Source organism: Misgurnus anguillicaudatus, chromosome 2 (genome assembly GCF_027580225.2).
Source record: "Misgurnus anguillicaudatus chromosome 2, ASM2758022v2, whole genome shotgun sequence".
Taxonomy (NCBI): domain Eukaryota; kingdom Metazoa; phylum Chordata; class Actinopteri; order Cypriniformes; family Cobitidae; genus Misgurnus; species Misgurnus anguillicaudatus.
In genome coordinates, this window is record NC_073338.2 from 16,580,968 (window position 1) to 16,594,322 (window position 13,355).

At 39.6% G+C, this 13,355-nt stretch overlaps 2 protein-coding genes across 3 annotated transcripts in view; both read right to left on the bottom strand.

Annotated features, from left to right (window-relative positions):
* LOC129441882 (uncharacterized) overlaps positions 1-13,355 on the bottom strand; it is a 429,034-nt gene that overhangs the window by 18,106 nt on the left and 397,573 nt on the right. The gene's annotated exons all lie outside the window — the stretch shown is intronic.
* LOC141368958 (NLR family CARD domain-containing protein 3-like) overlaps positions 1-13,355 on the bottom strand; it is an 85,942-nt gene that overhangs the window by 1,387 nt on the left and 71,200 nt on the right. The window contains exons 7-8 of one of the 2 annotated variants that reach the window (XM_073873802.1): positions 7,376-7,549; positions 5,732-5,905 (exon numbers count right to left, since the gene is read on the bottom strand). In XM_073873802.1, coding sequence (XP_073729903.1) covers positions 5,732-5,905; positions 7,376-7,549 — 348 coding nt within the window. The remainder of the gene's footprint in view (positions 1-5,731; positions 5,906-7,375; positions 7,550-13,355) is intronic. The other variant, XM_073873812.1, reaches the window with a different exon arrangement.

The following is a 13,355-nucleotide window of genomic DNA, read 5'->3' on the forward strand; positions in this document are numbered from 1 at the left end:
CTGTTTTTTTCGATTGCTAAACGACAGGAAAGACTCAGATGCAGAAAATCACATTCATAATATTTTACAGGAGCAAGGAATGCAGGGACAAAGAAGCAGATATCTCATTATTTATATTAATGATATTGGATTAAGTAGAATAATTTAGGTTTTTCGTTTATTATTATTTATTTATTTATTTTTGGGGGGGTTGGTTTTATTATTGTTTTATGATTTAAAGGGGTCATATGATGAAAATGTTAGCATTGCCACTTTGTAGGCCTGAGCAAAAATGTGTCGTTTTGGGTGTGTTTTTTAAAATGCAAATGAGCGGATGAAGTGCAAACACTGATCACAATGATGGTGGTTTGTTGTAATTGAAACTCTATTGTGCTGTCAAGTCCAAAAATGTGTCTTTTTGGTTGTGTTTTTTAAAATGCAAATGAGCGGATAAAGTGCAAACACTGATCACAATGATGGTGGTTTGTTGTAATTCAAACTCAATTGTGCTGTCAAGTCCTTCTTTTCTCTCTCTTTCTCTCTGCACTAAACGGCAGTGCAGTGGTTGGAGAGTTCAGATTAAGGAGGCGATATTATTCTAATAAGATATCCTTATGACATCATAATGAAAGCCAAATTTCAATGACCTGTTTTTGCTCACACCTACAAAGTGGCAATGCTAACATTTTCATCATATGACCCCTTTAATGTGTCTTTTGCCAAAGTCGATTTTACACACTGCTGTGTAGTTATCCAGTAGATGGCGGTATATATCGTAAAGATATGATCCGCCATTAAAAAGAAGAAGATGCTAAACGCCAGTCGGCACGCTTGATTTTTTCCCCAAACCAGTTCAGATAGGAATTTTATTTAAACATGATCTCAGGGGCAGAAAGAAATTTGATTGGTTCACAAAAATGACTAATGAAAGTCCTCAACCGGAGCCTTCAAGGCAGCTTCTGCAGTGAAGCAGTTCGAGCTCACCGTTGGTCAGGTGAGTAGCGCAGGTGGTTAGATAGGAATGTGACTGGTTTTGAATTCAGCTCATAATGTTTCGAGCGTTTAAAGGGAACATATTATGAAAATCAGACTTTTTCCATGTTTAAGTGCTATAATTGTGTCCCCAGTGCTTCTATCAACCTAGAAAATAAGGTAATACTGCCCCCTTTATCTGCACTATCCAACCACAGCACAACCATTTAGTAGGGAGAGAAAGAGAGAGATAAAATATTTCACAGCACAATTGAGTTTCAATTGCAACAAACCACCATCATTGTGATCAGTGGTTGCACTTCATCCACTCATTTGCATTTTAAATGACACACCCAAAACGGCACACTTTTGCTCAGACCTATTTTAGACTTAGTTTTCATACTTAAAAAAAATCTCATAATATGTCCCCTTTAAGTTACGTGTTTCCACGTTTTCACGTGTCCGTGGCACTACTTTCTTTTTCGTGCATGTTTCATGTATTGGTTACTCATTTATTTTCCCCCTTTGTCAAACCATTGTCGCTTGGGATTGGGCTTAGATTTGTGTGTTTTGTCTGATTTTTAAACTGTTTTCGTGCAAGGATAAAGTTGGATTTGGCATAAATGTGAATGTCATTTTAAGCATTGGTTTATTTGTCAGAATTTTAAACTGTTGTCGCTTGGGGTTAGAGTTGGGTTTGGATGTCATTTTATGTAACAGAAAGTTGTTCTAACCCCAATCCCAAGCGACAATGGTAAGAAAAAAGGAAAAACAATTGAGTAACCAATTAGTGAAACACGCACGAAAAAGAAAGTCATGCCACAGACACCTGAAAACACCTGAAATCACGCAGTGGGCACAACTGGAGTCACATGTGCAAAACTCTAACTACAGTCTGCACAGCAGCAGTTCATGTGGACCAAAGTTTGTTTTTCATTGCTTGAACACAGTTTCCAAACTCTACACACTTATCCCATGACTTCAACCATAACCTGCACAACACTGTGGATTTACAGCACTTTGTTCAAATGTTAACACACTGCTGTCAACACTGTGAACCACACATTCAAAACAGAAAAGATTTCAGCCTTGCGCCAAATAGAGGAGTTTTTCTCTGCATGGAGGTGTAAAATGTTTGATCACCACCCACATGAGCAAATGTCTCTTTTGGAAGCCATACATGCTGGATGTGAGGACACGAGTCCAGAGGACTGTCAGGGATGGATAAGGCACTTCAGAAGGTTTATCCCCAGGTTCATGGAAAGAGAGAACATTAGCCTGGTGTTATAGAGAGGCAGGATTAGCCCCTCAATTATTTGTTTGAATTACAGTGTGTACTTTTAGTTTCTAACTTTTTTCCTCATTGCTGTAATTCCATAAACTACCACAGACTATTGAAGCAATCTGCAAATTTTCATTTACCTTAAAGATTTTTTCTGTTCTAAAAATGTAAATAAATCATGTGAAAGAATATCACTGTTTTCTTTGAAGAAAATATTACATTATATGAAGTCACTGAAATTGTTAAAGATGAAAAGTTTATATTTTCTGTATTGGTGTTTGATGTTAGTGTTTTTCCTCTCAGTGTGTTCTGAGTGACAGTGTGTGTTATCTCAGTGAGGGTTGTGTATAGTGTTTGGCTAAACTAAGCTGTTTTGAGTCATGTGTTAAAAGTTGTGTTGCTTGGTATCTTATACAACGCAGTGTCACTTTTATATATATATATATATATTAGTCCTTTATTTTATCATTCCATGTTTAAATGAAAGGCAGCAAAACATAAAAACAATTGAGCTTAGATGACATGATAGATTTTTCTCCTCCATCAAGCAATGAACAAGTCGTCTTAAAGGGATCATATTATGAGATATTTTTAAGGTGTAAAATAAATATTTGGTGTCCCCAGAGTGCGTAAGTGAAGTTTTAACTCAAAATACCCCACAGATAATTAATTATAGCATGTTAAAATTGCCACTTTGTTGGCTTGAGCAAAAGTGTGCCGTTTTTGGGTGTGTCTTTTAAAATGCACATGAGCGGATGAAGTGCAAGCACTGATCACAATGATGGTGGTTTGTTTGTTGTAATTGAAACTCAATTGTGCTGTCAAGCATTTTTCTTTTTCCCTTTCTCTTTGCACTAAATGGCAGTGCTGTGGTTGGATAGTGCAGATAAAGGGGGCGGTATTATTGTAATTCGCCTTGCTACCTACCCCACAAAACAGGCAAAATCTGAACAACCTAATTTTTCACATGTTTGCAGAAAATGGCTTACCCAAACAAAGTTACTGGGTTGATCATTTTCACGTTTTCTACGTTGATAGAAGGACTGGGGACCCAATTATAACACTTAAAGGGGCCATGGCATGAAAATGAGACTTTTTCCATGTTTAAGTGCTATAATTGGGTTCCCAGTGCTTCTAACAACCTAGAAAATGTGAAGCAGATCAACCCAGTAACTTAGTTTTGGTAAACCATTCTCTACAAGGACATACAAAAATAGGTCGTTGAAATTTGTCCCTGTTTATGATGTCATAAGGAGCTCTTATTAGAATAATACTGCCCCCTTAATCTGCACTATCCAATCACAGCACTGCCATTTAGTGCAGAGAAAAAGAGAGAGAAAAAATAATTCACAGCACAATTGAGTATCAATTGCAACAAACCACCATCATTGTGATCAGTGTTTGCACTTCATCAGCTCATTTGCATTTTAAAGGACACACCCAAAACGGCACATTTTTGCAAACACCAACAAAGTGTCAATTTTAACATATTATAATAAATTATCTATATGGAATTTTGAGCTAAAACTTCACATATGTGCTCTGGGGACACCAAAGATTTATTTGACATCTTATGGCGCTTTTCCATTGCATGGTGCCCCACGGTTTGGTTTGGTTTGGGTCGGGTCAGCTCACCTCACTTTGGCGTGGTTAGCTTTTCCATTGAGTTTAGTATCACTTTGCAGTGGGAGGGATTATAGGCGTGTCGTTATATTTGCGCTGCCAACAGCTGTGGCATCATACAAGTGAGAGCGTTGTTGTACATTCCCATACATTCATTTATTTCTCAGTCAACCACAAAATTAAAATTGGCCATCCCAAATAGATGTTTGCACATTGCGTTTATAACTACCTCTGTCTCACATGACAGTTTCTGTTCAAACACCCGACCCGTGGTGTCAGTCGACGGAGCTCCGCTGAGCATATATAATATATAATACGGACGTGCACGTCGCGAATGTGCCGCCACAAACTGCTAGTCTGGAAAAAACACTGTTATTGTGTCCCGGCTTCTCAACCTGTGGATGTTTTTCATCGCTAAAAGAGTGTTTGGAAACTTATAGCAGAACACAGATAACAATATGTTTGCTCGAGACAGCGCAAGCTATCAGGTTAGCTAATATTTACATTATAGCAATGACGCTTCTCTCAGACCAATCAGTGACCTACAGTGTTTTCGCATCACATTTGGTATCAGCTCGGGTCGCTTGGAACCCCAACCGAGGTGGTACGAAAAAAAGTATCAGGTACTACGTACTGCACCCAATGGAAAAGCTCCCAAAAGTAAGCTGACCTGACCCAAACTAAACCAAACCATGGGGTACTACGCATTGGAAAAGCACCATAAAAGTCTTGTGCCATGGTCCCTTTAAACATGGAAAAAGTCTGATTTTCACGCTGTGACCCCCTTAATGAAACACTGTCGCAATTGCTAAAAGAGCAAAATTAATTCAGTGAAGGTCAAGGGACAAAAGCCTAACTAAAGGGAACACTAATCACCATAGTGGTGACTTCAAAAGAATCTAAAACAAATGCAAACTGTAGATTTAAAGGGGTCATATGATGAAAATGTTAGCATCGCCACTTTGTAGGTGTGAGCAAAAACAGGTCATTGAAATTTGGCTTTCATTATGATGTCATAAGGATATCTTATTAGAATAATACCGCCTCCTTAATCTGAACTCTCCAACCACTGCACTGCCGTTTAGTGCAGAGAGAAAAAGAGAGAAAAGAAGGACTTGACAGCACAATTGAGTTTGAATTACAACAAACCACCATCATTGTGATCAGTGTTTGAACTATCCGCTCATTTGCATTTTAAAAAACACACCCAAAACGACACATTTTTGGACTTGACAGCACAATTGATTTTCAATTACAACAAACCACCATCATTGTGATCAGTGTTTGCACTTCATCCGCTCATTTGCATTTTAAAAAACACACCCAAAACGACACATTTTTGCTCAAACCTACAAAGTGGCAATGCTAACATTTTCATCATATGACCCCTTTAATGTGATAAATGTTGTGGTAAATATCCATTTGACTTCATGTCACGTCAGAAATAAGATTTGTCTACTAAATTATGTGTGTGGATGCTGGAATAGTTGAACACTTGTATTTTGTTCTGACAGCAGTTGTTTAGAAGTTAAAAATTATCCATGTTTAGAAAATAACTCTGCAAGCAAGTTGTAATTTTAGGTTTCAAACAGAGATGGTGATAGAGAGGCAAAAGTGAAAGATTGTAGCAGGGGTTATTGCACCCATAATGCAATGTGTTATTAAAAAAACAGGTAAAACGCCTGTAAAACATAAATACGGAAAATTCCTTTATATTTATACAGTACTTTGTCCGTTTTTTTAAGGATTTTTTTTTAGAGTGTATGATAAGCAACATGATATGAAGATGATTCTGATCAACTTTGATAAAGATCTTTATTGAATTTACATGATACAAACACACATTTAACTTTACTGGTTTAAGGATTTTCTTACTGTAATATCTCCAGTTTACAGTTTGAATTCTTCAGTCCATCAGAGAGCAGCTTCACTCCTGAATCCTGCAGGTTATTGACATTCAGGTTGAGTTCTCTCAGACTTGAGGAGTTTGAGCTGAGCACTGAAGCCAATGCTGAACAACTTTTCTCTGTGAGATTACAGCGACTTAGACTGAAAGAGAAATAGCAAGATGTAATTGAAATGACTTGAAAAGTGCAAATGAAACTCTACACCGAGATCAGAGGTGGACAATCCATGTTCCATGAGTAAAAGTCCTCTCCAGTATTTTGTTCCAATCACCTGTATTTGCTAATTTGCACAGTTTTTCAGCAGGAGGTGAGCTCTTGGCTCGTTGTTGTTTAAAGCCCTCAACGAAGCCTTCAAGGCAGCGCTGCTTGGAAGGCACTCCACGTGCCCTGAGCATTTCAGCCAATCACAGCACTGGTGCTAGATATCGAGCCTTCCGCCAGCTTCTGGCAGTTCGAGCTCACCGTTGGTCAGGTGAGTAGCGCAGATATAGTAAGATAGGAATGTGACTGTTTTTGAATTCAGCTTGAAGTTTTTTGAGCGTTTAAGTGACGTGTTTTCACATCTTCATCTGTCGTGGCACGATTTTCTTTTTGTGCCAATTTCACGTATTTTCATTTTTCAAACCATTGTCGCTAAGGATTGGGGTTAGATTTGTGGTTTTCCTCTCATTTTTTTGGGCTGTTTTTGATGAGGATAAGGTTGGGTTTGGCATAAATGTGGATGTCATTTTATGCATCGGTTTATATGTCAGAATTTTAAACCGTTTTCGGTTGTGGTTGGGGTTAGAGTTGGGTTAGGGTGAGGATGTAATATTCTGTAACAGAAATTTGTTCTAACCCCAATCCCAAACGACAAAAAAAAAGGAAAATCAGTTGGGTAACCAATACATGAAACTGGCACGAAAAAGAAAGTCGTGCCACAGACACGTGGAAACACGTCACTTAAATGCTCGAAACATTTAAGCTAAATTCAAATTCAGTCACATTCCTATCTTACCATATCTGGGCTACTGACCTGACCAACGGTGAGCTCAAACTGCCAGAAGCTGGCAGAAGGCTCGATATCTTGCACCAGTGCTGTGATTGGCTGAAATGCTCGGGGCACGTGGAGGCCTTGAAGGCTTCGTTGAGGGCTTAAAACACCAACAAGCCAGGAGCTCACCTCCTGCTGAAAAACTGTGCTAATTAGCAAATCCAGGTGATTGGAACAAAATACTGGAGAGGACTTTTACTCATGGCACATGGATTGTCAGCCTCTGTTTAGAAGTTAAAAATCATCCATGTTTAGAAAATATCTCTGCTAGCACGTTGTAATTTTATGTTTTAAACAGAGATGATGATAGAGGAGCAAAAGTGAAAGATTGTAGCAGGGGTTATTGCACCCATAATGCAATATGTTATTAAAAAACAGGTAAAACGCCTGTAAAACATAAATACGGAAAAATCCTTTATATTTATACAGTACTTTGTCCGTTTTTTTAAGGATTTTTTTTAGAGTGTATGATAAGCAACATGATATGAAGATGATTCTGATCAACTTTGATAAAGATCTTTATTGAATTTACATGATACAAACACACATTTAACTTTACTGGTTTAAGGATTTTCTTACTGTAATATCTCCAGTTTACAGTTTGTATTCTTCAGTCCATCAGAGAGCAGCTTCACTCCTGAATCCTGCAGGTTATTGACATTCAGCTTCAGTTCTCTCAGACTTGAGGAGTTTGAGCTGAGAACTGAGGCCATTGCTGAACAGCTTATCTTTGTGAGATTACAGCGACTTAGACTGAAAGAGAAATAGCAAGATGTAATTGAAACGACTTGAAAAGTGCAAATGAAACTCTACACCAAGATCAGAGGCGGACAATCCATGTGCCATGAGTAAAAGTCCTCTCCAGTATTTTGTTCCAATCACCTGGATTTGCTAATTAGCACAGTTTTTCAGCAGGAGGTGAGCTCCTGGCTCGTTGGTGTTTTAAAGGGGTCATATGATGAAAATGTTAGCATTGCCACTTTGTAGGTTTGAGCAAAAATGTGTCGTTTTGGGTGTGTTTTTTAAAATGCAAATGAGCGGATGAAGTGCAAACACTGATCACAATGATGGTGGTTTATTGTAATTGAAACTCTATTGTGCTGTCAAGTACAAAAATGTGTCGTTTTGGGTGTGTTTTTTAAAATGCAAATGAGCGGATAAAGTGCAAACACTGATCACAATGATGGTGTTTTTTTGTAATTCAAACTCAATTGTGCTGTCAAGTCCTTCTTTTCTCTCTCTTTCAGAGTTCAGATTAAGGAGGCGGTATTATTCTAATAAGATATCCTTATGACATCATAATGAAAGCCAAATTTCAATGACCTGTTTTTGCTCACACCTACAGGGTGGCAGTGCTAACATTTTCATCATATGACCCCTTTAAGCCCTCAATGAAGCCTTCAAGGACTCCACGTGCCCCGAGCATTTCAGCCAATCACAGCACTGGTGCAAGATATCGAGCCTTCTGCCAGCTTCTGGCAGTTTGAGCTCACCGTTGGTCAGGTGAGTAGCACAGATATGGTAAGATAGGAATGTGACTGTGAATGTGTTTCCACGTGTCTGTGGCACGACTTTCTTTTTCGTGACAGTTTCATGTATTGGTTACCCACCAGATTTTCCTTTTTTTTTTGTCGCTTGGGATTCAAAAACAGTCACATTCCTATCTTACTATATCTGCGCTACTCACCTGACCAATGGTGAGCTCGAACTGCCAGAAGCTGGTGGAAGGCTCGATATCTAGCACCAGTGCTGTGATTGGCTGAAACGCTCAGGGCACGTGGAGTGCCTTCCAAGCAGCGCTGCCTTGAAGGCTTCGTTGAGGGCTTAAAACAACAACGAGCCAGGAGCTCACCTCCTGCTGAAAAACTGTGCTAATTAGCAAATACATGTGATTGGAACAAAATACTGGAGAGGACTTTTAATCATGGCACATGGATTGTCCGCCTCTGACCAAGATGAAAAACACTGCGGGTGAGTCAAACAGTATTGGCCAGCAGCCATATCACCCTGTAGCCCAAGACAGCTTGCCCACTGAAGCTAAGCAGGGCTGAGCCTGGTCAGTACTTGGATGGGAGACCACCTGGGAAAACCAGGTTTCTACTGGTAGAGATGTTAGTGTGGTCTGTGTGGGTCCTAACACCCCAGTATAGTGATGGGGACACTATACTGTCAAAAAAGCACCGTCCTTCGGATGAGACGTTAAACCGAGGTCCTGACTCTCTGTGGTCATTAAAAATCCCAGGGTGTCCTTCGAAAAGAGTAGGGGTGTGCCCGGCATCCTGGCCAAACTTGCCCATTGGCCTACTAATCATCCCTCATACTAATTGGCTATATCACTCGGTCTCCTCTCCATTAATAAGCTGGTGTGTGGTGAGCGGTCTGGCGCAATATGGCTGCCGTCGCATCATCCGGGTGGATGCTGCACATTGGTGGTGGTTGAGGAGATTCCCCCGTTCATATGTAAAGCGCTTTGAGTACTGAGAAAAGCGCTATATAAATGTAAGGTATTATTATTATTATTTCCCTTTAAAGGGGTCATAGCGTGAAAATCAGTCTTTTTCCATTTTTAAGTGCTATAATTGGGTCCCCAGTGCTTCTATCAACCTAGAAAATGTAATCAAGATTAACCCGGTAACTTTGTTTGGGTAAGCCATTTTCTGCAAGCGTGTGAAAAACCAGGTCGTTCAGACTTTGCCTGTTTTGTGAGGTAGGTAGTAAGGCGAATTACAATAATACCGCCCCCTTTATCTGCAATATCCAACCACAGCACTGCCATAGTGCAGAAAGAAAGAGAGAAAGGAAAAAGTACTTGACAGCACAACTGAGCCTCAACCACAACAAATCACCATCACCGTGATCAGCGCCTGCACCCCATCCGCTCACCTGCATTTTAAACGACACACCCAAAAACGGCCCACTTTTGCTCAGGCCTACAAATAATAAATTTTTACATGCTATAATAAATTAGCTGTGGAGTATTTTAAAGGGGACATATTATGAAAATCTGACTTTTTCCATGTTTAAGTGCTATAATTGTGTCCCCAGTGCTTCTATCAACCTAGAAAATGTTAAAAAGATCAACCCAATAACTTAGTCTTGGTAAACCATTTTCTGCAAGCATGTGAAAAATAGGTCATTGTAATTTGGCCCTTATTGTGATGTCAGAATAAGGTAATACCGCCCCCTTTATCTGCACTATCCAACCACAGCACAACCATTTAGTAGGGAGAGAAAGAGAGAGATAAAATATTTGACAGCACAATTGAGTTTCAATTGCAACAAACCACCATGATTGTGATCAGTGGTTGCACTTCATCCGCTCATTTGCATTTTAAATGACACACCCAAAACGGCACACTTTTGCTCAGACCTATTTTAGACTTAGTTTTCATCTTAAAAAACATCTCATAATATGTCCCCTTTAAGCTAAAACTTCACATACACACTCTGGGGACAGCAAAGATTTATTTTACATCTTAAAAATATGTCATAATATGACCCCTTTAACACTAACTGACAGAATCTGTTTGTCTTCTGTCACCACCATAATAATGGGCTACAGACATTTTACACCACACAAACTTACAAAGCAAAATCCCCAGTGTTAAATTTCCACTGCTGTCTATATGAGATCACACTACTGAGTGTAAAAGTGACACTGAAGCAGTGTTATTGTTAATTAAATAATGGAGTGATTAATGAAGCTATGAATGAGCATTAATGACATCTACTGTTGAATTATTGAAGGACAGAAAACAACAACAACAGCGCAGGGGCTTCTTGAGCTCCTGGTTTTATGAGGTTTTATTAGTATCTTCTCTGCTTCGCTGGACACAGTAAGGAATATTGCAGGGAACATTGAATGTGTGCAAGCGTGTTTCTGAGGTATAATAGCAAAGTATGATGAAATTATTAGCAAGTATGACGTCCCTGCTGAAAGAAACAGCATACCAGCAAGACCAGCATATGTTGTGTTTTGGTGCTGGTTTGCTAGTGAACACCAGCTAAACCAGCACCAAACCAGCATCAGCACCAGCATCAGCACCAGCTAAACCAGCACTAGCACCAGCATCAGCACCAGCTAAACCAGCACTAGCACCAGCATCCCATTATGGTTATACTAGCAAGACCAGCATATGTTGTGTTTTGGTACAGGTATGCTGGTGACCACCAGCTAAACCAGCATCAAACCAGCATAGACCAGCATAATTCCCATGCTGTTTTTTTCAGCAGGGGTAAAACTATCACAGAACCTAAAGTCTGAGCTGGGTAGGATGGGACTTATGAGGACAATGCCTTGGCAGTGCAATACTGTGTATGCCGGCTCAGAGGTAAGAGGAAGAGGTGTGTTCAGAGGCAGAAGAGAGGCAAGCGAGCCGGCCTGCTGGCTAAGCTAAAGACTAACAACAATAGACTGGTGATTCCGTCCCTTTTTCTAGCCAATGTTCGGGCGTTGGACAACAAAATGGCTGCGGATTAATATGTACAAGGAGATGAGGAACTGTTGCGTGTTTCTATTGACGGAACCCTGGCTTAATGACAACGTACCAGATTTGGCGCTCCAGATTAGCGGCATCCCAGATAGCAAAATTGCTGTGGCCCAGATTTGGTTCACATCTGACACCTTCATCTGGCCCACCTTTGGCATGGAATGATGGCACTTGAGCGGTCCACCTCTTTTTTTCCAGATCTTTACCAAAAGCAAACCATAGAAACGCCATATGTCAGCCAAACACAAAGCAAATAATGCAGATCTTGCCCAAATCTGGGTAATAGTTAATTTAAATTTTGTCCCAGATTCAGCACAGATCCAACACCATTCACTGGCCCACACCTGGCATGGATTGATGGCACTTGTGTGGTCCACTCCTGTTTGACACGTCTCGCCCAGGAGCAAGCCAGAGTGATGCCACAAACAGAGTATGAATCTCAACCACGGTGACAATTAAAGGGGTCATATTATGAGATTTTTTTAAGATGTAAGTTAAATCTTTGGTGTCCCAGAGTGTGAAGGTGAGGATTTAACTGAAAATACCCCACAGATAATTAATTACAGCATGTTAAAATTGCAAATTTGTAGGTCTGAGCAAAAGTGAGCCGTTTTGGGGTGTTTCCTTTAAAATGCAAATGAGCGGATGAAGTCCAAACACTGATCACAATGATGGTGATTTGTTGTAATTGAAACTCAATTGTGCTGTCAAGTTCTTCTTTTCTCCCTCTTACTCTCTGAAATAAATAGCAGTGCTGTGGTTGGATAGTGCAGATAAAGGGGGCGGTATTATTATAATTCGCCATGCTACCTACCTCACAAAACAGGCGAAATCTGAACGACCTAATTTTTCACATGCTTGCAGTAAATGGCTTACCCAAACAAAGTTACTGGGTTGATCTTTATCACATTTTCTAGGTTGATAGAAGCACTGGGGACCCAATTATAGCACTTAAATATGAAAAAAGTCTGATTTTCATCCTATGACCCCTTTAAATGAAAAACTTCATGCTGCAATGCATGCTGGGTATTAACAAATTACAAATCTCATCCAGGATTCCCAGCATGCACTGCGACATGGATAAATAATTCACTTTTTACAATGTTCTTTGTCACCATGGTTGAGATTCATAGTCTGATCCTTGATGTTTGTATGTCCCAAATGTACAACAGTTATTTTTTGCCAAAATTTCTAAAACTCATTATGACAAACTTCTGTGAAAGTGCTGGATCTCGTATACAACATTGACAGAAAATAAATTTTTGACGAGTAAATCCTTTACTTAGATGATGATTTTTACCATTATATACTAACCACCACAGAATTGCACTACTAACTTTACCCTACCATAACAAAAGTGTCTTTTATACACAAAGTAAGGTAACCAGGAATAAATCGTGAAGAAGTCAAGGGTCCAACTAAAACAAACACCAATCACAATAATGGTGACTTAAAATTAAAGGGGTCATATGATGAAAATGTTGGCATTGCCACTTTGTAGGTGTGAGCAAAAACAGGTCATTGAAAATTGGCTTTCATTATGATGTCATAAGGATATCTTATTAGAATAATACCGCCTCCTTAATCTGAACTCTCCAACCACTGCACTGCCGTTTAGTGCAGAGAGAAAGAGAGAGAAAAGAAGGACTTGACAGCACAATTGAGTTGAATTACAACAAACCACCATCATTGTGATCAGTGTTTGCACTTTATCCGCTCATTTGCATTTTAAAAAACACACCCAAAATGACACATTTTTGGACTTGACAGCACAATAGAGTTTCAATTACAACAAACCACCATCATTGTGATCAGTGTTTGCACTTCATCCGCTCATTTGCATTTTAAAAAACACACCCAAAACGACACATTTTTGGAGATGGTTCTCACTGCGGAACACAACATCCAGGGGGCGGGGTTGGATCTAGATCCAACTCCTCCCACTTTATATACTTTGTTCCGCCAAATGAACCAGTATATTTGCGTTGTTGCAGCCCGCAATAAGTTGCAACTTGTGGTCGCCAACGTTTGCTCTTATCAGTTTAAGTGTACGTTTGATTAATAATATA